The 24897-nt window shown below is 43.4% G+C and overlaps 1 protein-coding gene across 4 annotated transcripts in view; it reads right to left on the bottom strand.

Moving 5' to 3' along the window:
• Window positions 1-20445, bottom strand: part of LOC147610578 (RING/U-box superfamily protein) — a 28545-nt gene extending 8100 nt beyond the window's left edge. For 2 of the 4 annotated variants that reach the window (XM_086786210.1, XM_086786211.1), the window contains exon 1: window positions 16877-17097. In XM_086786210.1, the coding sequence (XP_086642336.1) occupies window positions 16877-16989 (113 nt within the window). In that variant the 5' untranslated portion in view covers window positions 16990-17097. Of the gene's footprint in view, window positions 1-16876; window positions 17299-20023 lie in introns of those variants that run through there. The other 2 variants (XM_086786208.1, XM_086786209.1) reach the window with 2 other exon arrangements.
• Between the last annotated feature and the right edge of the window lie 4452 nt (window positions 20446-24897).

Here is a 24897-nt window from a genome sequence, read left to right as displayed (position 1 = left end):
ACAGTGGACTATTGCAGAGTCTAACTCGTACCTTTGCAACTTAAAGCATCAACATTGAGCTTATTTTTGCCAAGGATCTACCTCCAAATTGCAAAAAATGACTCAACTTGTCTTGTTTGTCACTCCATTGGGCACTAGGCATGGTTTGCATCTATTTAAGTGCCTGATGATCCATCTTAACTGTGAATTTCCTCCCATAAAGAAAAGGTTTCCAATGCTCAAGAGCCATCACCCCCAATAACTCTTTGTCGTACAGTGAATAGTTCTTCTTTGTGTCCTTCAATTTCCGACTATAATAAGCCAATGGACACCCTTCTTGCTGGAGGACAACTCCTATGGCTAAATAGTGTGGGCCATAGTGGTATGGAACGTCGTAGTCAAGTGTGTAGGACATGATCACAATGTTGACCTAGCCTCACGGCCCAAGCATACTCCATAGGAGATATGGTTGGGTGGTGAGCCACCAAATCATGTGTCTTGTACTTGTGTATGTGTGCAAGGATGCTTGGGAGATCTAATGGTAGTTTCAAAACCACATGATGTTGCTGACGTCTTCAACCATCTCAGGTGTCCAATTGCTGACGATGATGGGTTTTTTTTGTGTCAAGACCATTGTGCCCAATAGATGTGTCCACCCCAAAACTAAAGATAAACCTGTGGAGTATGTGTAGAACCTTAGGAAATAAGATTGTTGCATGGCCACCTGCTACTAGTGAGTTTGTTGTTATCAACTGGTGTTAAGTGGAGGGAGAACTGCTACATGTGTAGAGGAGTCGGGGGTAGTTACCAGAAACGAGGTGGTGATAGGGGTAGAGAAGCACATAGTTGCGGAAAGAATAGTGGAGAAGAGTTGTGATAGGAGCATTGTGTGAGAGGATAGTAGTGAAGAAGTTGAGAGAGTTTTGCTGGGGATTTGTGAGAAAGCTCTGTGGAAGCTTATTGTTGTGTTTTGATGTTCGATTGAAGGTCGTTGCGACGAGAGTGATTGTTTTTGTGAAGAGGCGGGATCTGGTGTGAGAAAGTGTGGATTTGTCCACAGTAGAGGGTGCAAGGGGAAGCAGAGGATCTTGCAAGAGGTTGATGCCCTACGATCTCCAAGACGCAACTCTATTAGAACTTGGACCAGTCCAGTGCTTTGCTCAACTTTCCCTTTCTGTATTCATGGTGGAGACCTGCAGGTGGCTGTGGCCTTCTTTGGAGTTTATACCTATGAAGATGAAGACACAGGTTTGAAGGGTTGCTGAGATATAATTGTGGAGAATCCCTCTGGTTTCTGGTGTTTGTTTCTCTTTGTTGGAACCCCAAATCTCAAGGATGTTGAGATTGGCTCAATTTCATATATACACCGAAGGTCTGATTGTGTTGGATTGATGAATTCCTATGCTTTGGTGTTATCTGTGTTGTTTTGATGGAGTTTGTTGAAAAGAACCAATTGTGAGTGCAGAGTTGAACTATGTTGAATTAGAACTATGTCAAATAGCTTTGTTTTTGAGTCAACAGATAGGGTCAGCTGAGCATCAAAAACGGTCAATTGATACTGTAGAAGAGTAGAATTAGTCTTTCTGGATTGAAGGGAGGTGATTTTGAGTTTGGTTTGATTGTCAGAGGTCTATCAACAGCTGAGTTGAGGGCTAAAGGTGGTCCAGACTCCATAGCCAACACGCAATCAGCTGCTGCCAGTCTTGGGTTTGTTGTGTTGGACCTTAGTGTGTCATGTTGTCTTTGGGGGTATAGCGGTGTCAGAGGACATTGGGGTGAAGAGTTCTGGGTCAGATCTGATTCAGTCAGCTAGGTCAAACTTGAGTCAATAGGGAGTCAGCAAAGGAGTGTTGACAAGTTCAATGACGTTCCGAGGCAAGTATTTGAGCTCTACTGACGTTGGAGGACATTCTGGGAGTCATGTGAACATGTAGCTAACTAGGATCAACAATAGCTATCCGATTCAGTTTACAGTGAGAAGTTGATCACCTGGGTATCAGCTAGAAGCTATTTTGGTTAGCTAGTGGTCAAAGAAGGTCAACTAAGGACCTAAGAGTGAAGATCAGAGATGTTGGTGGTCTGGTCTGACATGGAAGGACAGTTGGAGGAGTTTGCTGAATCGGTTTGAGAAGTTTATAGAGCTTTCTTGTGTCAGCTGAAGATATGAGGTTATCAACTGGACTGATCTGTGCCTGGATCCGTATTTTTTATTGGTGATGTAATTCTAGTCCATTGCGCCATTTCAACGGTGGTGTGTTCAGATGAGCTATAGAGGCAAACTCCCCCGACACATCATTGTTTTGGTGCCCCCACTGAGGAGGGCTTTGAAAGCACCCTTCAGTCTGTTTGCATGTCTGAAAAGTTTTCAGCAGTGGAGATGGCTGCCAGGATGACTTATCCTATGTTCCATGGTCATGCCAGTGAAGATCCAAAGAAGCTCTTGGCAGGGATGGAATTGACAACCTTTACCTTTGGTAAGGAGAGAGATGAGGATAAGTTGACTTTGTTGATCATGTTGCTGAAAGGGGATGCTAAAAGATGGTTGCAGACATGGAGAGCCCAACCAAACCAGAGTCAGACATATGAAGACATTAAAGTAGCTTTGGTGCAACACTACAAACGAAGTGAATCCCTTGATGCCCTATGGCATGAAATTCATAATTTAAAGCATAACCTATCTGATGTTTTTGACAAGTTTGTGGATCGTTTTGAAGACTTGTCGGGAAGATGGGACACTTCCCTAGAAACAGAACACCCACCTGACATGTTTATCCAATCTCTTCATGCAGATCTGAGGGAGAAAGTGGAGCTATAGAGGCCAGGAACTTTTGAAGACACCTTGAGAATTGCTAGGGAGAAAGAGTGGAAGCTACAGAGGATGGCTCAAAAGCAAAGGGAAGTGCAAGCTGAAGGAAGACCAACTATGCCTGGGGAGAAAGAAAGATATATTAACGTCTCTTAAAGGCCGAAATGGCCCATGAGACCAAAACAAGGTACAACTGATGATGATGATGTCTCATCATAACAAATCTGAAAGAAAGAATGAAAATAGTAACATCCTAAGAGAGCTAAGAGCTGAAATCTGAACCGCTGAATCGCCGCGGTGAACTCCTCCGATGGTGGGCAATGATGGCTCGAATCTGCCGATGGTGAGGGAGTCGTGGACGCGATCCTCGTGGTCGTGGGCGTCTCGCTCTACAGATGGCAATGGCTCTGTCCAGGGTGACTCCTCTGGAGGGTGGTCTGCTAGGTAGGCCTGTAGATGGGGGAGTAGAGGCTAGTGGGGTTACAGTGCTGGCTCTGGAAAAATCTGTGAGGGCTCTCTATCTAGGCAACTCTGATCCCACTGCCCTCTTGTCCCTCAATAGGCTCTCTCTGTGGCGTCTAAGCTCAAGTATGAAGAGCCCTAAGCACCTTTGGTCCTCAAAGTCCATGATCTGACGCAAAGGTCCAAAGCCTTCACGGAACAAGTAGTGGTACCTCCCTCGGATCTCATAGTAGACAGTACAACGACATATACAGTGTTCCTCCGACTCCACCTCCTGATGGCAAAGCTGACATATGCGGTCCTCTAGTGATATATCCTCATATCGACCTGTCTCTATCCTTAGCCGGTGTGAAGAGGTGTGAATCTATCCAATAGCACTCTGAATACCATGTGAGAGGTGTGTGTCCATGTAAGCATGGCATATAATAAACCCGTCCGAAGAGAGGTGCAGAAAATGACTATGGTAGTGTGCCATTTTCATGCCCAACGGCTGCGAGGGCCTGACCCATGTCCTCTCTGTATATCTAGTCTCACAATGTCCATCCTGATCACCCGATTCAACTCTGAACAGCTGAGATCTAAGAACGGGCAATCCAGCATGTAAGAAGAAGGCGGGAGTGCATCAATACTCATTCCATGCAAGGCCACCCATGAGCGCATCTGGGCATACCAACACTAGGTGTCTCCCTCATCTGCAAGCTATTTGGAGGAAGTGAGTGCTAGGCGAGGGTACTTCTGTTGAGGGAGCTCCCATATTCTATGGAGAAAAGTAACTGCACGGAACAAAGCCTCAGTAACCACTGGGGCAGCCCCCATCTCTACCCTGATGATCTCATGTGGTACAAATGACTTGCTCCGAATCATGCGTGCAATCATCATCACTAATGGCCTCTCCATATGCTGCCATCCATCGTAATAGTCTCTCTCTGGTCTATGCTGTCTTGCCAATGGCTCCCTCCTCTTATGGAAAAGACTAGGCCCTCATATCTCTGCTCCATAGAGAAGTGTCGATGTAACCAGAGTGTCAAATAGCCATAGTTTCATGCGTGGCTCCTGAAACTGTATGTCTGCGCACTGTCTCTCAAGTGCCCCCAAAGCTGCAAATCCTCGTGCTAGTCTAGCCTCTGTTGCCTCCCTCATAGAAAACCGCGACCCTCTGAAGGTCACTCCCAGGTACACATAGGATCTAACATACTCAACTGGCTCTCCTCTAAACGTACACTGCGTCTGTGTTCTAGTCACCCATGCTTGTGTGGTATTAAATGTCATAACCTTGGTTTTACTAAGGTTCACTGTGAGATCTTTGTCCACACAAAAACACTGCAATGCATCCAAGTGTCTTTGTAGTCCCTCAGGAGTGTCTGAGATAACCACAATGTCATCTGCATATAGTAGGAGCTAGGCTCACCCCTGGGCCACCCAATCTATCCACATAGTCTGAGACCTCATCAATGTATAGCCCAAAGAGCGTGGGTAAAAGCGGGCAATCCTACTTCACCCCAATAGTATTGTTCACTGCATCCGACAAGCCCCCTGGGGCACGTACTCTGCCTATTACTGACTCATACAAAGTGTATACTCCCCACTGCATCTCCTCAAGGACACCAATATCTTGTAGTCTCCTCATAAGCCTGGCACGTGGTACCGTATCAAATGCTTTGCGGAAGTCCACAAAACAACAATATATCCTCTGTCCTTGTGCTCGTCCCACCTCAATAAGAGCTCTGAGGGTGAGTATATGATCCAGTGTGGTGTATCCCCTCCTAAAACCAGTATGTCCAGTAGCTCTATGTCCCTGCCTCTCTGCCCACCGGCTCATCTCATGCTCCTTGGTGTTAGATCCTCATCCAGATAAATCTTCTCCCTTGAGAGCCATCCTCGATCCCATGTCTGGGAACTTCAAGATCAATGCCCGTGCCTTTGTAGCATCCTTGCCCACTCTCCAAGCATCCACTATGGTGTCAAATCCCCATCGGATCTCCTCATGGAACGCTCCTGGTACGAAACTCGAAACCTGCAAACAAAACAAACAAACAAGATGGGGGTGCAAGCCTGACTCACCTCCCAACCTCGACAACCGTGGGCAAGCCCACAAGACTTGGCTATCCCCACTGAGCCACGAGCTGAGCTAACTAGTTGGACGTACCGACCAATCTCTACCTCGTGACGTCCCATACCGCCACGAAACTACCCTTGCGAGCCTGGAGACTGCTGTCGGCTTCGGCTGCATGAAGCAGGTGCACGTCTGCACTAGATCCAGGCTCCTGACCATAGAGCTCTCACAAATCACGTGAGACTCTATGGGACTAATGACTAACCTTGGCCACCCTTTTATAGGCTCTTGGCCGGTCATCGGGTGTCCACACTTGGGCGCCCGCCCGTCCATACTTGGTGCTCACCCGTTAGTCTATCCCTAACTCAACTCGCCAATCAGCCTGCCTAGCTCCAAGCTTCCCCAAACCTTGAAGCTAGTCTTGTGTGCGTGTAGCACACGGTAGATACACACTGTGCACATGACATATGGGAAGCTCAAATACTCCCATTTTAGTGCCAATATCTTTTGCATCCTCTTTGGGGGAGCTTTTCTCATTCCATCCAGTAACTCACACATGTAAGGCCCTGGCACGTCTCTTAGCCTCCTCCTCCAGAGTGGCATTCATTACCTCGACTTTATCAACTGACACACCCTTGTGTTTCTTCACTACATCAATCCATTTGGTATTCTCTTCAACATTTGCTTTTGTTTGCTTTGTCACCTCAACAAAGGATCTGATCTATTTCTCAACGTGTGTTTTCAACTGTTGGGGTGTTACCGACCCCTTTTGTCCTTCTAGCTGTTTTTTGCATGCCAGAAGTTCTCCTTGGAGTTCCTTGATCAAGACATCTTTATCTGTTATGCATTTCTCCATCTTAGTTTTCCAGGATTCGACCTCAGCCATTGCATCACTAACTTTTTTATACACCGCAATTTCCATTACATTCACCTCTATTCTCAAGAGGACTTGCATTTCCCCTTTCAGTGCCGTATACATCTCAACCTGCAATTCCGTTAGTATTTCCTTATGCAACTCCTTCCTCATGCATGCATACATGTCGTTCTTCCGGGCTTCCGTAGCCTAATACATTTCCTTTTCCAAATCTAGTCGCATGTTGTTCAATTCTGCCTTGATCATAATCTGCACTTTTTCATACATAGAATCGTCTTTGGTTCTAGACATTTTCCCCGCCCTAGATGAGCCCGGGGAAGGCGTACTTTCCCTCATTCTTCTGCAAAAAATGAGCCGTGCTTCAGGCGGTGTTTGGCAGACACCCTGGTCATCAACATTGCACGAAGTATCCATTTCTCAGAAGCCCACGCGATGCATACATGCATTCAGCTGGAATCACTGGAATAGAACCTCTGAAATGCTGCAATAGTTTGCTCTCAGGACCAAAACCCACACTATGTATACATAAAAGCTCACGGGTTGAACCTGCACACTTTGTACCTGCGCACACAGCACTTCCAACCAATAGCTAGACACTTTGCATACACTTGTCAACCATGCACTCTGCACTTGGCATTTGCTCCTGTGCATAAAATTTCTGTGCTGCCAGGGCCAAACAACCTGCTGTGCAATGCTTCTCACTAACTCTGCTGCTGAGCGCAGCTGAACCTTTCAGCCACCTGCACACTGCTACCCACGACTGCCTGTGCACGAATGCTGCCCGCCTTCAAACAACACTGCCTTCACCTATGCGCTACACAAACTGTGCGCTGCCTGCACCTGCCTTCACCTGTTCGCTGCCTTCCCCTGTGCGCTCCTTTTCAGAAAATGGAGAGAGAGAGAGAGGAACCTGTTTTGCTGCTTGCTCGTTTGCTAAGGCCTATGCTGTGGCAAGTTTCTGCTGCTGCTTCTCAAAGCACGCGTTCACTTCACACATTGAGAGAAGATGAGAGAAAATGATGGGTGCCAGGCAGCGCGTGCATGAGAGAGAGGTGAGAGGGAGGGAAGGGAAGCGAAGGGAGGGAGGGGAGAGGAGGGGAGAGAGAGAGAGAGAGAGAGAGAGAGAGAGAGAGAGAGAGAGAGGTTGCTACACTACACCTTGGCAACACAAGTAACTATGCCAACAAGCGGCCCGAGATGATTCTCATGCAAAAGGGGTTTAATTTGTGAAAGAACAAGGAAGGAGAGCAGAGCAAAAAAAGACAGAGTTGCTCCAATGATTCCAATGGTTACTGATTAGCTCATGCAAGGTATCAACCATCTGACTCGACAGATGGAGAATCTCAACTTGGATCTCTTGCAAGGAGGCAAAAATGCCCCTAGGGTAGAAGACAAGGATGGTTTAAGAGGCAGGGGAAGAGGAGGACCCAACAAGAATGTTCAGTGTTTCATTTGTATGGAGAGGGTCGTATATCTCCTAAGTGCCCTTTTACCCCAGGAGGATGGGAGGTGATGTTTATCCTTTGGCACCTAGGAGGGAAGACAAGCATGATGTCAGGAGGGAAAAGGAAATGCCAAATCAGCAAGTACCACAGGCTCAATAGCAGTAGCCAAGGAATTGGCCTAAACAAGGAGAGATGAATTTGATAGATGGATGAAGAGGTGGACATCCTCGCTAATAAAAGAACAAAAGTCCAGGATGAGCCAAGACCTTCCAGAAGGAAGAAGGGGAAGCTGGTGGAAGATCAACCCAAGGAAGGTAAGAAGAAGACCAAGTCTAGAAGACACATTGGCATGCGAGAAGCATATGATCTGATGAAAGATCTTCAACAAAAAGGACCAACTTTGACATGGCCCCAACTCTTGCAATTATGGCCTAGACTTAGGAGGACATGGAGTACATTGGTCAGCACAAGAAGCCCCAAGAAAGAGAAAAAAGGAAGTCAAATTAATGTAATGCAAGTGAAAGGGGATAAAGATTATCTACCAGTTATGGATGCCTAGGTGAATAAGCACAAAGTCCCAAAAGTGTATATAGATGGTGGTGCACAAGTGTGTGTTATTACCCAACAGACAATGGAGGCTTTAAGACTGAAGGTAGGTGCACCCTTTGAATTTAGAATCAGAATGGCAAACAGTGTAAGGGTTAGATGCCTAGGAATTGTAAAGAAGTTGCAGGTGATTGTTTTGGGACAAGAAGTTGAATTAGATGTACATGTGATGCCAACCAAGCCAAAAGCATACCCACTAATTCTTGGGAAGCCATGGCTGATAGCTATAAGAGCAAGACAAAACTGGTGGAGAGGACATCTGATTTTGGGACTGGACTAACCTATGAGGAGACAAGTCAGATATGATATGGCTAAGGGAAGAGAGCTGATTCAGGAGCGTAGTACATCAAAAGAAGAAGATGAGGAAACCAACTCTACAGAGGATTCAAAAACAAAGGAAGTTAGAAGATGATGGGGAAGAGGTCCAACTGCTAGAGCCTGATTCTGACCTTATGTGTATGCTATACAGCTATGTGCAGAGGAAGGGAAGAAGCTAAAGTCTAAAACTAAAGTACAACCAAGTGGGGAAGACGTTTTGCAAAAGATGCTGGCTAAGGATCTGACTAAGGTAGAGAGAAGGGAGTATACGGGTATGTTGTAGAAATTTCCAGACCTATTCATCTCTCTTATACACAGGTTAGGGGAGTGTCTATAGTGCAACATCAAATTTAGTTGAAACCAAGAGCTAAGCCAATTGTACAGAGGTTGAGAAGATTGGGAATCATACAGCAACAAGTGCTAAAGGAGAAAGTAGATAAACTATTGAAAGCAAGGTTTATATTCCCAGTGGATAAGTCTAGTTGTCATCACTCCAAAGAAGAATGGTAAATGGAGAGTGTGTTGATTTCAAACCTCTGAGTGTTGTGACTAAAAGAGATCATTACCCATTGTCTTTCCAGGATGAGATTTTGGATAGTGTGGCTAGACATGAAAGATACAGTGTATGTGATGGGTATTCAAGATATTTTTAGGTCTCAATTGCTCCAAAGGACCACACGAAAACCACCTTCATTGCCCCATGGGGATGTTTTGCTTACAAGGTTATGCCCTTTGGGTTGACTAATGCCCCTGCAACCTTTCAAAGGTTAATGAATCTAGTGTTTGAGCCCTATTTGGGATCCTTCATTAGAGTATTTATTGATGATGACTTTTGTATCTATAGTGGTAGATGGATCCATTGTGAGAAGCTAGAACTAGCTCTGAAGAGCCTTGATGATTTGGGTGGTCAGTTAATTCCAGATAAGTGCCATTTGGCTCAAGCCAAGGTGACTCTTTTTGGCCATGTGATTTTTGAGAATGGGATCATAGCTAATCCAGAAAAAGTGAAGGCTTTGTTGCTATTGGAGGCTCCTCAAAATGTGAAGCAGTTGCTGACTTTCACTCATAAGGTAAGATATCTTGCCATGTTCATTTTTCTTTTGTCCCAAGCTTTATATCCATTACAGCAAGCATCCCAAAGGAATCCTTTTAGTTGGCAAGACAAGGGAAGAGGCATTTATGCAAGTGAAAGAAATTCTGAATACTTTACCAGTAATCATGCCTCCTAACTGCGCCAAAAAGCAAGGCCCTAAAGTTGTAAAATCACAAATCAAGAACTTTGGTTATTATTGAAAATATTTAAAGAGAAAAGCAAAAGCTAAGAGGTAAAGCAAAAGCAAGGACCTTCCATCTTGTATATAAGAAGCTTGTACCTTCATGGAGAAGCATAGAAGTACTCGTAAAGATTTTGAAGAGGATCAGGATCTTGTGAAGAATCATCATCATCGTCGTCTTCCCTTTTGTGCCGCCTAGTTCCACCATCTTCCGGCAGCCACCTCCACGACACCCTGCAGCACTCATTCGCCGCCTCTGTTGTGCCACTTTTCAGCCAACGCTGCACTATCTTGCTCCACCCCTTGCGCGGCCCAAAAATTGGCGCCAACCGCCAGTGCTTCTCTGCACACAGCCGCCGCCTGTGTGTGGTAGCAGCGCTGCCTTGCTCTGCTGCATATCTCTGTGTGCCTACGCCATTCTGTGTCCTGTACCACTTGGCTCCCCTTGTTGCCGCCTGCACAGTTTGATTCAGCCAGCAACGCTAAAACTACAGTTGCTGCCTCTACACAAAATTGCTTGCACAGCCAAGCAATGCCAACCGCCATTCCAGTAGCACCGTCGACGCCTCCACAGCAGTGCCATCACCACGTGTTGTACCACCCTTGCAAAGAAGAATCTGATGCAAACTCTCATTATCCTGCCAACACCACCACCTTGGGTGTTTGATTTTCTAAAACTCCTTTCCATATTGGATACATAGTTCTCGTGGGTGTTTGCAAGAATCAAAATTTGGTTCAGACATTGGATATTGGTACTAGCCTAGTGTAAGACTCTTGTGGGTCATCCTTGTGCATCAGTTATCTTGTGGTGAGCTTGGCATCAGTTATCTTGTGCCTCGACATCGACTTCAACCCGACCTCGACATCGGTACTTTGTTTGATATTGTATTCATTTGTTGTATTGGTCTTGGCTTGGAAAAGCCCGTGGATTGTTCCTGAAATAAATTCTTGAAGAGGGGGCAGGGCTTGTTCCCCGCTCAACGTGGTGTATTGTGTGAAACCCCTATTCCCATCTCTCTCTCTCTCCCCCTTCTCTCTCTCTATCTTTATCTCTCGTACACGTGGTTGCATCTGTCACTGCACACTCTGTTGGGCTTACAATCTGGATGTGTATGCCATCGTTGTAGCCCATCCCAGCCATATTGGAAAAGAGAACTTAAAGGACATTAAAGATTTTAAAACACAAGTCATGCACCTTCAGATATGTCTAAAACGCAGAAGTATGGATTCATAAGAAAAGCTTTGCAGTACATCATTATGAACGATCAACTGTACATGAAGGGAAAAGACTTGATTTTGAGGAGAGTTCCAAACAGGGAGGAGATGTTTGCCATTTTGGCCTCCTGTCACATGAAGGTGTATGTGGAGGACATTTTGCCTTGAAGCTAACACCAAGGATAATTTTGACAGTTGGGTATGTTTGGCCTAGCTTGAGAAAAGATGTATATCACTGGTTCAGGAACTATGAGCCCTGTCAGAAGCAAGACAGAAAGGTTTTACAATATGAGTTGAGGAAGAGTATTGTATCTTATGGAGCTTTTGAAAAGTGGGGATTGGATGCAATTGGTCCTCTGCCCACTACTGCTAGGGGTAAGACCTACATTCTGATTGGAGTAGATTATCTGACAAGATGGACTGAAGCCAGATGTGTAACAAATATAATTGCTAAAGAGATGGCCAAGTTTGTGTTTGAAGACATATGTGCCAGATTTGGCATGCCTTTGGAGCTGCTGACTGATCAGGGGCTTGGATTCAAAGGAGAGGTTGTACAAGAGCTGATGCAAAAATTACATATTACACACAAGTACTCCACTCCATATTATCCTCAACACAATGGACTAATGGAGAGTTGTGCACTATGCTGACCAAGTGTTTGGAGGAACATCCCAAGCCGTGGGATTTGCATGTATCTTCAACTTTGTGGGCTTATAGGACAATAGTCAAATCAGCTACAGAGTTTTCACCTTATCATCTTGTATTTGGGATAGAGACCATGATGCCTATTGAGGTAGAGATTCCTAGTTTGCACTATGCTGACCAAGTGTTTGGAGAAACATCCCAAACAATGGGATCTGCATGTATCTTCAGTTTTGTGGGCTTATAGAACAACAGTCAAATCAGCTATACAGAGTTTTCACCTTATCATCTTGTATTTGGGATAGAGACCATGATGGCTATTAAGGTAGAGATTCCTAGTTTGTAGTTCCTTCTGAAACATCAAGAAAATGGCTTAGATGAGTACGAAGAGAGACTGTTGGATCTTCATTCCAGTTGGCTAGAGAGGAAGCCTTGGACCACTACATTCAGCTAAGCAATCTGAGGGTTGAGCATTTCAATCAGATTGTTAAAGACAAAGGGATTAAAGAAAGAGATATGGTTCTCAGGTACAAAAACAAACTTGATAATACTTTCCAAACCAAGTTTTAGATCAAATGGGAGGGTCCCTTCAAGGTGGTGCATGCATATGAGAATGGTACCTATCAGCTAGATGACTTGGATGATTAGTTGCATTACAAGAGAGTAAATGTTAGAGGCTCGCCATACTGGTGCAAAATCATGACTGTTCAAAAGAATTCAAAAGGGATGGATACCAACCTACTCGTTGATGTAGATGTTCCAACTAATGCTAGAGATTTTTCTTGGGACCTGGATCTACTTCTCTTTGAGAACTATTCTAGTGAGCCAACATGTGGTTGAGCATGAATGCTCTAACCAAGGATAGTTGGGCAAACTAGGATGGGTTTTTGTGTGTCAAGACCATTGTGCCCAATAGATGTGTCCACCCCAACCCCAAAACTAAAGATAAACCCGTCGAGTATGTGTAAAACCTTAGGAAATAAGGTTGTTGCATGGCCAGCTGCTACTAGTGAGTTTGTTGTCATCAACTGGTCTTAAATGGAGGGAGAACTGTTGCATGGCCAGCTGCTACTAGTGAGTTTGTTGTCATCAACTAGTCTTAAATGGAGGGAGAACTGTTGCATGTGTAGAGAAGTCAAGGGTAGTTGACAAGAACGAGCGAATAGATGCATGGGAGTTGGTGGTGATAGGGGTAAGAGAAGCGCATAGTTGCGGAAAGAATAGTGGAGAAGAGTTGCGATAGGAGCATTGTGTGAGAGGATAGTTGGGAAGAAGTTGAGAGAGTTTTGCTAGGGATTTGCGAGAAATCTCTATGGAAGCTTATTGTTGTGTTTTGATGTTTTGTCAATTTGGATTGAAGATCATTGCGACGACAGTGATTGTTTCTGTCAAGAGGCGAGATCTAGTGTGAGGAAGTGTGGATTTGTCCAAAGCAGAGGAAGCAAGGAGAAGCAAGAGGATCTTGTAGGAGGTTGATGCCCTAAGATCTCTGAGATGCAACTCTGTTAGAACTTGGACCAGTCCAGTGCTTTGCTCAACTTTCCCTTTCTGTGTTCGTGGAGGAGATCTGCAGGTGGCTAAAGCCTTCTTTGGAGTTTGTACCTGTGAAGATGAAGATGAGATATAATTGTGGAGAATCCCTTTGGTTTTTGGTGTTTGTTTCTCTTTGTTGGAACCCCAAATCTCACGGTTGTTGAGATTGGCTCAATTTCACACACACACACACACACACACACACACACACAAAAGATCTAATTGTGTTGGATTGATGAATTCCTATGCTTTGGTGTTATCTGTGTTGTTTTGATGGAGTTTGTTGAAAAGAACCAATGGTGTGTGAAGAGCTAAACTGTGTAGAATCAACACTGTGTCAAATAGCTTGTTTTTGAGTCAACGGGGTTTGACAGTGTCAGATAGGGTCAACTGAGCATTTGAAGCGGTCACTGATATTGTAGAAGAGTAGAATTAGTCTTTCTGGATTGAAGGGAGGTGATTCTGAGTTTGGTCTAACTGTCAAAGGTTTGTCAACAGTTGTCAGTCAAATTGAGTTGAGGGTTGAAGGTGGTCTAGAGTCAACAGGCAATCAACTGATGTCATTCTTGGGTTTGTTGTGTTGGACCTTAGTGTGTTCTGTGGTCTTTGGGAGTATAGTGGTGTCAGAGGACACCGGGGTGAAGAGTTCTGAGTCAGGTCTGATTCAGCTAAATCAGCTAGGTCAGACTTGAGTCAATAGTAGGGAGTTAGCAAAGGAGTGCTGACATGTTCAATGAAGTTCCGAGACAAGTATTTGAGGTCTGCTGACGTTGGAGGACGTTCTGGGAGTCAAGCAGATAATGTATTTGACTGGGATCAGCAGTAGCTATCCGATTCAGTTTACAGTCAGAAGTTGATCAGCTAGGTGTCAACTGGGAGCTGTTTTGGTTAGCTTGTGGTCAAAGGAGGTCAACTGAGGACCTAAGAGTGAAGATCAAAGCTACTGCTGGTTTGGTCTAACATGGGAGGACAATTGAAGGAGTCGACTGAATCGGTTTGAGGAGTTTAGAGAGCTTTCTTGTGTCAACTAAAGATCTAAGGTTATTGGTGCCTTGGTCCATGTTTTTTGCTAGTGTTGTGAGGCTAGTCCATTGTGCCCTCCCAACGGTGGTGTGTTTGAACAAGCTATAGAGGGAGACTCCCCCAACACATCAACAACCTCACTGTCCATCTTCCTGTTGAACTTGGGAGGCTTCAAACGCTTCAATAATTGAGTTTATTTCCTCAAATGGCATGGAGGAGAAACTCGGCAATCTAGTTGTCCTGCACCATTGTGCGGGTGAAGGAGAGCAAGAACTATTCAGAGAGTCCGATATAGAGGGCTCTATGAAGAAGACCATCGACAATGCGAACATCTCTCATTGAATGTACGAATTCTCCAAGTACTAAATAATATTCAGATAGATCTCCTTATTTCATCCATGAACAAGCTGTTAGGAACAACTACTTAGTGCAAAATGAAGGTAGAATAACAGTACCTCTTTGGTCATGAGTTCTTGAGAATGCTGATCTTTGATAGTAGCCTAAGGATTGGGTTCACATCAAGGTGGTTCCAAACATAGTGAACGATACGTTTAGTACGTTTGGAAAACGTGCTAAAAAGATTCCAAACGTAGTGAAACGCTGCCCCCGATATACATATATATACAAAATTTATAGTTTACTTATAAAATTTTGAAAAATGAAGTTTGAAGATTCATCAATGAACATTAAAGCACTTACTAATACTATACAACCTTTAGTTTCAATTGCGGAAGGGAGAGAGGGAGAGAGAGAGAGAGAGAGAGAGCTGAGTGCCGCATAGAGACACCCGCAGGAGAAGACTTGAGCGCCACAAGGAGGCTGCCCCACACGCATGTAAGGAAAAGCGGGAAAAAAACGGCGTTGACTTGCATCCGTTTTTTTAACCTATAAAATCAAAAGTGCACGTTCACTACATTTCCCAACGTTAGTGAACGTTCCAAACGTTTGGAACGTTCGGATTCCATCCAAACGTAGTTTGGATGCAACTATGGTTCACATCGCGCTTCCCACAAGTGTCTGGTGCCGACCCACATTTGGACAACCATAAGCCCAAAATGCAGCCTGATTACTTGTAAAACAAGCAGGCCAGGTGTAGAGGGACAGGTGCATTGCAAACTATCCAAAAAACAAGACCCACACACTACATGAGTCCTGCATGTAAAATGGAATCAGCCCACCAACCAATCATGTGGTATTCTCATCAAGAGCTGATCAGGTCGCATCAATGTCAATCTATGACACTAGAGAATGTCATTTGGAGTTGGAAGGAAGAGGGTTTAAACCTTGAGAGAGAAAAGAGAGAGAGAGAGAGAGAGAGAGAGATGAAAACTAAAGCCTTTTGATAAGCAAAGCAATACTTTATGTTCTCATCAGCACCCAATCATAAGTTGCTCATTGGAGTGGGCCGAGAGAGAGAGAGAGAGAGAGAGAGAGAGAGAGAGAGAGAGAGCTAATATGAAGCAAAAAAATAGCATTACAATTGTAAACGTATAAAAGTGTGGCATCGTGCACCTGTGCATAAGTGTGAAAAATAAACATGTACCGCCCTAAAACAATGTGGCATGCACCTGTGGATAGGTGCGAAAAATAAAGACTTTCAAACATGCACAGCACTAAAACGAAAGATTACAGGCTTACAAGCTCCCACATTGTCTATAAAACTTCCTTTCTAAAATCTTAAACTCTTGAAATCCAAAAACATGACAGCTATTACTGAACATAGATCGTACCTTTTTCATTATCTTTTTTTATTTGTAGCTCTTGCAAAGAAGTAAAAACACTAGAATGCTAAACTGAGTAATAGAAGCAATTTTACTTGTTCAAAGACTAAGAGCTTTAGCCATATCAGAAATATTCAAGGTAGTGTGTGGCATTCATATCATATCTACTTGATCTCAAGAATCGAGATGTTTATCATAAATATAAACTTATAAACCTATATTGGGTTGAGGTATTTTAGGATCCCAGAAGGAACACTAAAATGCACTTTTTAAAAGGAATCAAGGGCAAGAGCTTGCTTTGCACAACTCGGGTTTATAGCAACCAGGGCACACACTCATTTTAACATGCTGTGGATGAGCTTATCAAAATGCCAACAAAATGGGTCTAAATGATTTGTTAGGATGAAAACATATTTACGAATGGAGGATGCTTTGAAATTTTGTCAAAATAGAATCAAAGGCCCATAGAAATCAATCCATCTCTAGGCGTCTGGCAAGGCATTTAGGAGCATTGAACTCTTTTTTTTTAAGAGTTACATATGCAAATGTACACACATACACAAATATAGGCCTCAGGGTTCAAACTCATGCCCCATTGCGGGCAGGGGAGCACCATAGCCACTCAAGCATGCGCCTGCTAACAACGGGCACTGATCTCTTGGTATTGGTATTATTGTTTCATCTTTAGAAACAAAAAAAAAAACCATGAAGTCCTGAATTGGCAAAGGCTGTATATTTCTGATATGCCAGTCAAATGTCTACAATCCAATGTCCTGATAAAACCCTAACAAAATGTGGTACAACATAAGGAATTGGGACGATTTTGCGAGAACCCATAAAGGAATGATGGTGAAGCAACCTCATAAGCATTTTGAGGCCTTGACTGCACAGAAATGAAAAAAATGGCCGAGAGAGAATGACTAACCAGAGCTCGTGGAAGACATGGCCGCAGAGGGAGATGGACTGGAGGTCCTCTGATGCGAGCTTGGCCTCTTCGTAGCAGATTGCGCATATGATCTTGCTATTGCGGCTCGCCATTTTCAAGCTCCGTCCTCTTCACCCTTCATGGCTCCATCCTCAGACCTGTGCAAAACCCTACCCTTCACCGAAAACCTGTGCTTACCAAAGCCATCGCTTGGTTAAAACCCTAATCTTTGTGACGAAAACCCTAACTTCAAACCGAAACCCTAACCAGAGGCGAAAATGATTATTCTAGATTCTGCAAAACCCTGAGCAACACCATCTTGAAATCCTAACTTCTGTGAAAAACCCTAAAACGCTAGCTTCTGTGGGGAAACAGAAACCCTAGTTAACGCCGGGCAGCTTTGCTTCGTTGCGCCCCGCCACGCTTTTTTTCAAATTTTAGAGACCTTTTCTAGAGCTCCTGGCCGGATTCACATGCTCCGGCCGGAGAAGAGGGCTTGCACATCACCATGAAGCTCTAAGAGCAAATTGAATGAAGGCTTTATTTTGGAACCTCCAAATCCCTTCACGCTCATGCACACAAGTTATTAGGTTTGCAGTGTCAAAATGTATCCTTTTTTCTCAAACTAGTGAGCTTTGCGCGTCTTTTGAGACCTCCAAATTCAAATTCTACCCGAACCTCCACAAACCTCCTCCTCCTCTTCTTCCTGAACCTCCAAATTCTTGCCACATGGCAAGTTTGTGAAACTCTCCTCTATATAATATAGAGAAGATGTTTGCTTGGTGGGCCTACTCCATAGCAAGAGGCGACACTTCAAACCTTTAAGCTTCTAAAGCACAATTCCTCCGATTGTCTTCCACCATGTCAACTGGGTTCACTTCTACTCGAAAAGGTGTGAATCCATCCAAGGTTGATTTTTTAACGAGCAAGGTCTCTCTTCAAATTGGCAGGATGTCCAAAAAATACAAATGTTGTTTAACCATATAATGTACTTTTTGAATGCCTTCAAGAAATTGGTTTTATTTACCTACCAAAATGCCCAAAAAGGACATGACAACATCAAAAATAAAGTTTAAACCTAGCTTTATGTGAAGGGGCATGTTTTCTCAATACACAATGGTAGTCATACACAAGTTTTGTGATGGAAACCTTTTCCAAATATGGGCCAATTTTTTGGTGGAACTAGGACTCCAGTCTCTCTAACTAGCCTTAACCATGTTTGAAGGGTCTTCAAAGCTATGTTGTGGATATCATTTCCAAAATGGGTAGGAAACAGCTTTTTCTCCAACAAGAGTTGTTAAATACTCTTCATACACGAGCATTGGTTGTGATAACATGTTGACATGGCCGACTCTGGTTGGAAAAAGTATGGATTAAAAAAAGGTCTAACTTAGACATTCCAATCATGCCACACGGACACACAAGCAAAAAGTGATCTGATACCTCAATCTCCCAACTCGGCTTTGGTAATTTGATTGTCCTCTTGTAGGAGTAAGGAATCTCAGTGAAACGGGTCTAAAAAGGACAAGGTTGAAGCCTACCTAGTTTTCATTATTAAAAATCTTGCTACTAGCCAGTTTTATAACTAAATATGTAAAAATTTCATCGATTTTCTTAAGGATGAAGTTAAATTCTTAAGGCCCGTTTCGTGAGCACTTCTCTCTCTAGTCAGATAACTTTAGAGAGAGAGAGAGAGAGAGATGAAAACTAAAGCCTTTTGATAAGCAAAGCAATACTTTATGTTCTCATCAGCACCCAATCATAAGTTGCTCATTGGATTTCATAAGAGCCCACCCATTGCTTGCCAAGAAGTAAAGTCAAAAAGTGAAAAATAAAACAAATAGATACAATTTCAAGTGGGCCGAGAGAGAGAGAGAGAGAGAGAGAGAGAGAGAGAGAGAGAGAGAGAAAGAGAGAGAGCGCTAATATGAAGCAAAAAAATAGCATTACAATTGTAAACGTATAAAAGTGTGGCATCGTGCACCTTTGCATAAGTGTGAAAAATAAACATGTACCGCCCTAAAACAATGTGGCATGCACTTGTGGATAGGTGCGAAAAATAAAGACTTTCAAACATGCACAACACTAAAACAAAAGATTACAGGCTTACAAGCTCCCACATTGTCTATAAAACTTCCTTTCTAAAATCTTAAACTCTTGAAATCCAAAAACATGACAGCTATTACTGAACATAGATCATACCTTTTTCATCATCTTTTTTTATTTGTAGCTCTTGCAAAGAAATAAAAACACTAGAATGCTAAACTGAGTAATAGAAGCAATTTTACTTGTTCAAAGACTGAGAGCTTTAGCCATATCAGAAATATTCAAGGTAGTGTGTGGCATTCATATCATATCTACTTGATCTCAAGAATCGAGATGTTTATCATAAATATAAACTTATAAACCTATATTGGGTTGAGGTATTTTAGGATCCCATAAGGAACAAAAAAATGCACTTTTTAAAAGGAATCAAGGGCAAGAGCTTGCTTTGCACAGCTCGGGTTTATAGCAACCAGGGCACACACTCATTTTAACATGCTGTGGATGAGCTTATCAAAATGCCAACAAAATGGGTCTAAATGACTTGTTAGGATGAAAACATATTTACGAATGGAGGATGCTTTGAAATTTTGTCAAAATAGAATCAAAGGCCCATAGAAATCAATCCATCTGTAGGTGTCTTGCAGGGCATTTAGGAGCATTGATCTCTTTTTTTTTGAGAGTTACATATGCAAATGTACACACATACACAAATATAGGCCTCAGGGTTCAAACTCATGCCCCGTTGCGGGCAGGGGAGCACCATAGCCACTCAAGCATGCGCCTGCTAACAATGGGCACTGATCTCTTGGTATTGGTATTATTGTTTCATCTTTAGAAACAAAAAAAAAAACCATGCAGTCCTGAATTGGCAAAGGCTGTATATTTTTGCTTGCAAGGTTGATTAAATCCCAAACATGATATGCCAGTCAAATGTCTACAATCCAATGTACTGATAAAACCCTAACAAAATGTGTTACAACGTAAGGGATTGGGACGATTATGCGAGAACCCATAAAGGAATGATGGTGAAGCAACCTCATAAGCGTTTTGAGGCCTTGACTGCACAGAAATGAGAAAAATGGCCGAGAGAGAATGACTAACCAGAGCTCGTGGAAGACATGGCCGCAGAGGGAGATGGACTGGAGGTCCTCTGATGCGGGCTTGGCCTCTTCGTAGCAGATGGCGCATATGATCTTGTTGTTGCGGCTCGCCATTTTCAAGCTCCGTCCTCTTCACCCTTCATGGCTCCATCCTCAGACCTGTGCAAAACCCTACCCTTCACCGGAAACCTGTGCTTACCAAAGCCATCGCTTGGTTAAAACCCTAATCTCTGTGACGAAAACCCTAACTTCAAACCGAAACCCTAACCAGAGGCGAAAATGATTATTCTAGATTCTGCAAAGCCCTGAGCAACACCATCTTGAAATCCTAACTTCTGTGAAAAACCCTAAAACGCTAGCTTCTGTGGGGAAACAGAAACCCTAGTTAACGCCGGGCAGCTTTGCTTCGTTGCGCCCCGCCACGCTTTTTTTCAAATTTTAGAGACCTTTTCTAGAGCTCCTGGCCGGATTCACATGCTCCGGCCGGACACAGCTGATGTCCGGCCGGAGAAGAGGGCTTGCACATCACCATGAAGCTCTAAGAGCAAATTGAATGAAGGCTTTATTTTGGAACCTCCAAATCCCTTCACGCTCATGCACACAAGTTATTAGGTTTGCAGTGTCAAAATGTATCCTTTTTTCTCAAACTAGTGAGCGTACCCGTGCTTTGCGCGTCTTTTGAGACCTCCAAATTCAAATTCTACCCGAACCTCCTCAAACCTCCTCCTCCTCTTCTTCCTGAACCTCCAAATTCTTGCCACATGGCAAGTTTGTGAAACTCTCCTCTATATAATATAGAGAAGATGTTTGCTTGGTGGGCCTACTCCATAGCAAGAGGCGACACTTCAAACCTTTAAGCTTTTAAAGCACAATTCCTCCAATTGTCTTCCACCATGTCAACTGGGTTCACTTCTACTCGAAAAGGTGTGAATCCATCCAAGGTTGATTTTTTAACGAGCAAGGTCTCTCTTCAAATTGGCAGGATGTCCAAAAAATACAAATGTTGTTTAACCATATAATGTACTTTTTGAATGCCTTTGACAAGAAATTGGTTTTATTTACCTACCAAAATGCCCAAAAAGGACATGACAACGTCAAAAATCAAGTTTAAACCTAGCTTTATGTGAAGGGGCATGTTTTCTCAATACACAATGGTGGTCATACACAAGTTTCGTGATGGAAACCTTTTCCAAATATGGGCCAATTTTTTGGTGGAATTAGGACTCCAGTCTCTCTAACTAGCCTTAACCATGTTTGAAGGGTCTTCAAAGCTATGTTGTGGATATCATTTCCAAAATGGGTAGGAAACAGCTTTTTCTCCAACAAGAGTTGTTAAATACTCTTCATACACGAGCATTGGTTGTGATAACATGTTGACATGGCCGACTCTGGTTGGAAAAAGTATGGATTAAAAAAAGGTCTAACTTAGACATTCCAGTCATGCCACACGGACACAAGCAAAAAGTGATCTGATACCTCAATCTCCCAACTCGGCTTTGTTAATTTGATTGTCCTCTTGTAGGAGTAAGGAATCTCAGTGAAACGGATCTAAAAAGGACAAGGTTGAAGCCTACCTGGTTTTCATTATTAAAAATCTTGCTACTAGCCAATTTTATAACTAAATATGTAAAAATTTCATCGATTTTCTTAAGGATAAAGTTAAATTCTTAAGGCCCGTTTCGTGAGCACTTCTCTCTCTAGTCAGATAACTTTTGACTCTTAAGAATCAGCCGAAGGAAATTGGAAAGATAAATTGTTTAAACTCTAGGAGAAAGCTAAAAAGAGTTTCACACGCTTATAGGGAGGAACGAACAACCCTGAGGTCTTGATAGAACTATGCTGACAGAGAGAACCCAAGAACTTTGGGAGAAAGCTAAAAGAGATTCACAAGGTCATAGGGAGGAACAAATAACCCCGAGGTTAAACCTAATTGATGATCCGAGCTATGTAGAAATAGAAATCATCCATGAACCTCTAGTTCAAATCACTCTCAATGAAGAATAAGGCGAAGAAAGTGAAGATCGATCAATCATAATGGACCGAAAGGACGAGCTTCTTGAAATGGCCAAGAAAGCCATGGGAGGAAAGTATAGATTTAGAGGACTAGAAGAACTCCTTCCTAAGAAGTTACAAGCTTACCCTAACCTGAGAGAGGAAATCTCGAGGTTGAACAACACCCAAGAATTGGTACAAGAGACCTAGCTAGAAATAGAAGGGTCGGTGGGACCAGTCGCCATGTCCCCATAGAGAACACCGATTACAACACCGTTAGAGCATGTCTGAAAGAGGAATCCCATGAGGGGAATGTCTCGAGTAAGGAACTAGAAGAGGAAACGTTGAGGGAGACAGAACCAAGATTGCCCACAGTAACTCCTAAGCCTCACAAAGAGTGTGAAAATGAAACAAAAACATTGGAAGAGCTCTAGGACCTTACAAAAATAGAGATTATGAGGTTTCTTCATGAGCACATCATAAAAGAAAGGCTCGACCAAGAGAGGCAATATGCCCTCAAAGAATCCCTAATGGGAGGATACACCGAGAGACTGCCTTCAGAATGGGCATGGGTGCCATGCAAATCTAAGCCTAACTCTGCCTGCAACATCCTACATGGATACAGATGATGAGTCAATGATAGTTGCTAATGTGTCATCTTTAAGGCCTGCACTGAATAAGAAATGGGAGCCTTAGATTTGCATGGGTGCCATGCAAATCTAAGCTTAGCTCTGCCTGCAACATCCTACATGGATACAGATGATGAGTCAATGATAGTTGCTAATGTGTCATCTTTAAGGCCTGCACTGAATAAGAAATGGGAGCCTTGATTGCAATCCTCTCAGCTCGAATCACTATAACCATGGTCAATGAATACTAAGCATGCAATCCAGAAGCTTGGGATGAATTCCATCAATGGATGAAAGAAAAGCTTGAACCACTTTGAGAAATTGAGAAGATACACTAAGCTAAAACAAATAACCCACATTCAATGATGGGAGCAGTGACCACCACTACAATCCTTGATGGGGGAATAGGAGTGAGAATTGTAACCAAAGACATGTGGCAAAGATGGGGAAGCACGCCCCTTAAAAGAGCCAAAATAGTCCTCAAGCTAGCGAATAAAAATTTAGGAACCCCATGAGGATCCTAAAGGATGTTGAGGTAACATCGTGTCGACTAACCTACTAGCAATCGTTTGTTGTTGTTGGCTTTGGGAGGCCCACCAATTGTGATGTAATTATGGGAAGACCACTCATGTGCCAATTGTTTATGTTCACAATTGGGGTTATGATGTCATTTACTTTGGTCAAGAGGGAGAACTAGTAAGGTAAACCTAAAAGATCATAAGTACAAAAAAGTCACCAAAACACCTATCAATGACTTGGAGTCAGAGACGATGGCTCGCTTGGACTTAATACATATGTGCCACTTTAGTGGATAAACTGGCAAAAGATGCGAGTCAAAAGACAAAGCGTCCATAGCTTCGCTACCATACCCTAAAGAGGAGAAAAACTAGATGCACTTACTAGCCTCTGAGAATTCCTAAAGAGAGAGGCTTTACTCAAAAGAGCTACGAAACTAGCGAAAATTAGAGCCAAAGACCTGCCAAGCCTCAAGGGGGAAGAATAGTACTTACAATATGTGGAAGCCTTTAAGGCAACCAAGGAGTATTTCTCTAGTTGGAAGGATCTAATGAAAAGACCCAATATAAATGCCATGAAAATAGATCTTGAGATAGCTGAAATGCTAGCCCATGACTACTCCTGTGATACGGTTTCAATGGATTCCAAAAAGACTTCTAAATCTGGTGGCTAAGCCATATGGGTCTTCATCCTAAAGTCCACCAAATTGTGTAAAGTCCGCTAAATAAACTCTCTCTCTAGGCGCACTGGGACTACCATGATTTTGGACTCTAAACAAGTCCCTTCTCGATTCAAGGACTACAAAGTGGAAAAACAAAATGTGTGTGCCCTACCACCAAAAAGGGAAAAACCTGAGGAACCAAGAGTGTTCTATGACGGACCAGACGATAGATTCGGTATTACCTATAGGGAGGAACCCAAATTTGTGTGTGCATAGCCCCTCTAGAGGTTTTCTAGCACATAATTCCTTTAGTGAATGATGCTAGGCTGGTAAAACAAAGACTGTATGCATACAATGAGACCTACACCAAGTTTCTTCTCCTTGAACTCCCCTCAAGTGAGTCTACTAAGCTCTATACATTTTAATTATTTTTATACAACCTCTTCATGGGCGATACCCTATTGTAAAGAGAGGCCAAATGCTACCATATACCTCTGGCCAGCATCATATGCTTTACATGATTGATTACATGCGGTGTGCAGTTGAGAAAGATAAACGAACAGACCCTAGCATTGACACGATCCCACATCTGTGTCTGAGCCTCCCGGTCCTTTCGGATCGACGATAACTCCCCTTCCTCTACTTTCGGCCATGGAACCCCAACAACGACGAAATCAGTGAGGTCGTAAGACTCTAGAACAGATTCCATCATAACCTTCCATATGCCATAGTTGCTCTCGTCCAACTTACGGTCCACCAAGAACGTGGGGAGTGTCGGGATCTTCACATGCCTCTAGGCCATCTCAAACAGATCTTCCATTGCGGGGTTGTACTCTGAAAAGGGTGGGTCGGTGGGAACAAAGAAGAACTAACACCTGCAAAAAGTGGCTGTCCAGCAAATCAGCCCGCCGTCCTCTTGCTTCTCCTCTTCCCGAACAATCCCGTATGGTCCACCAACCAGCAACACAGTAGTCCCTCTCTTGCTCTCACAAATCCCAAGAACTATCTAGAGCCTAGGCTGTGATACCATGTCAGAATACGCAGCGGAGATGTTGACCAAATCTGGGAACACAAGAG

This window comes from Cibotium barometz, chromosome 49, assembly GCF_041138505.1.
Source record: "Cibotium barometz isolate CiBa-2024 chromosome 49, ASM4113850v1, whole genome shotgun sequence".
NCBI lineage: Eukaryota > Viridiplantae > Streptophyta > Polypodiopsida > Cyatheales > Cibotiaceae > Cibotium > Cibotium barometz.
This window is presented reverse-complemented; position numbering and strand designations above follow the sequence as displayed.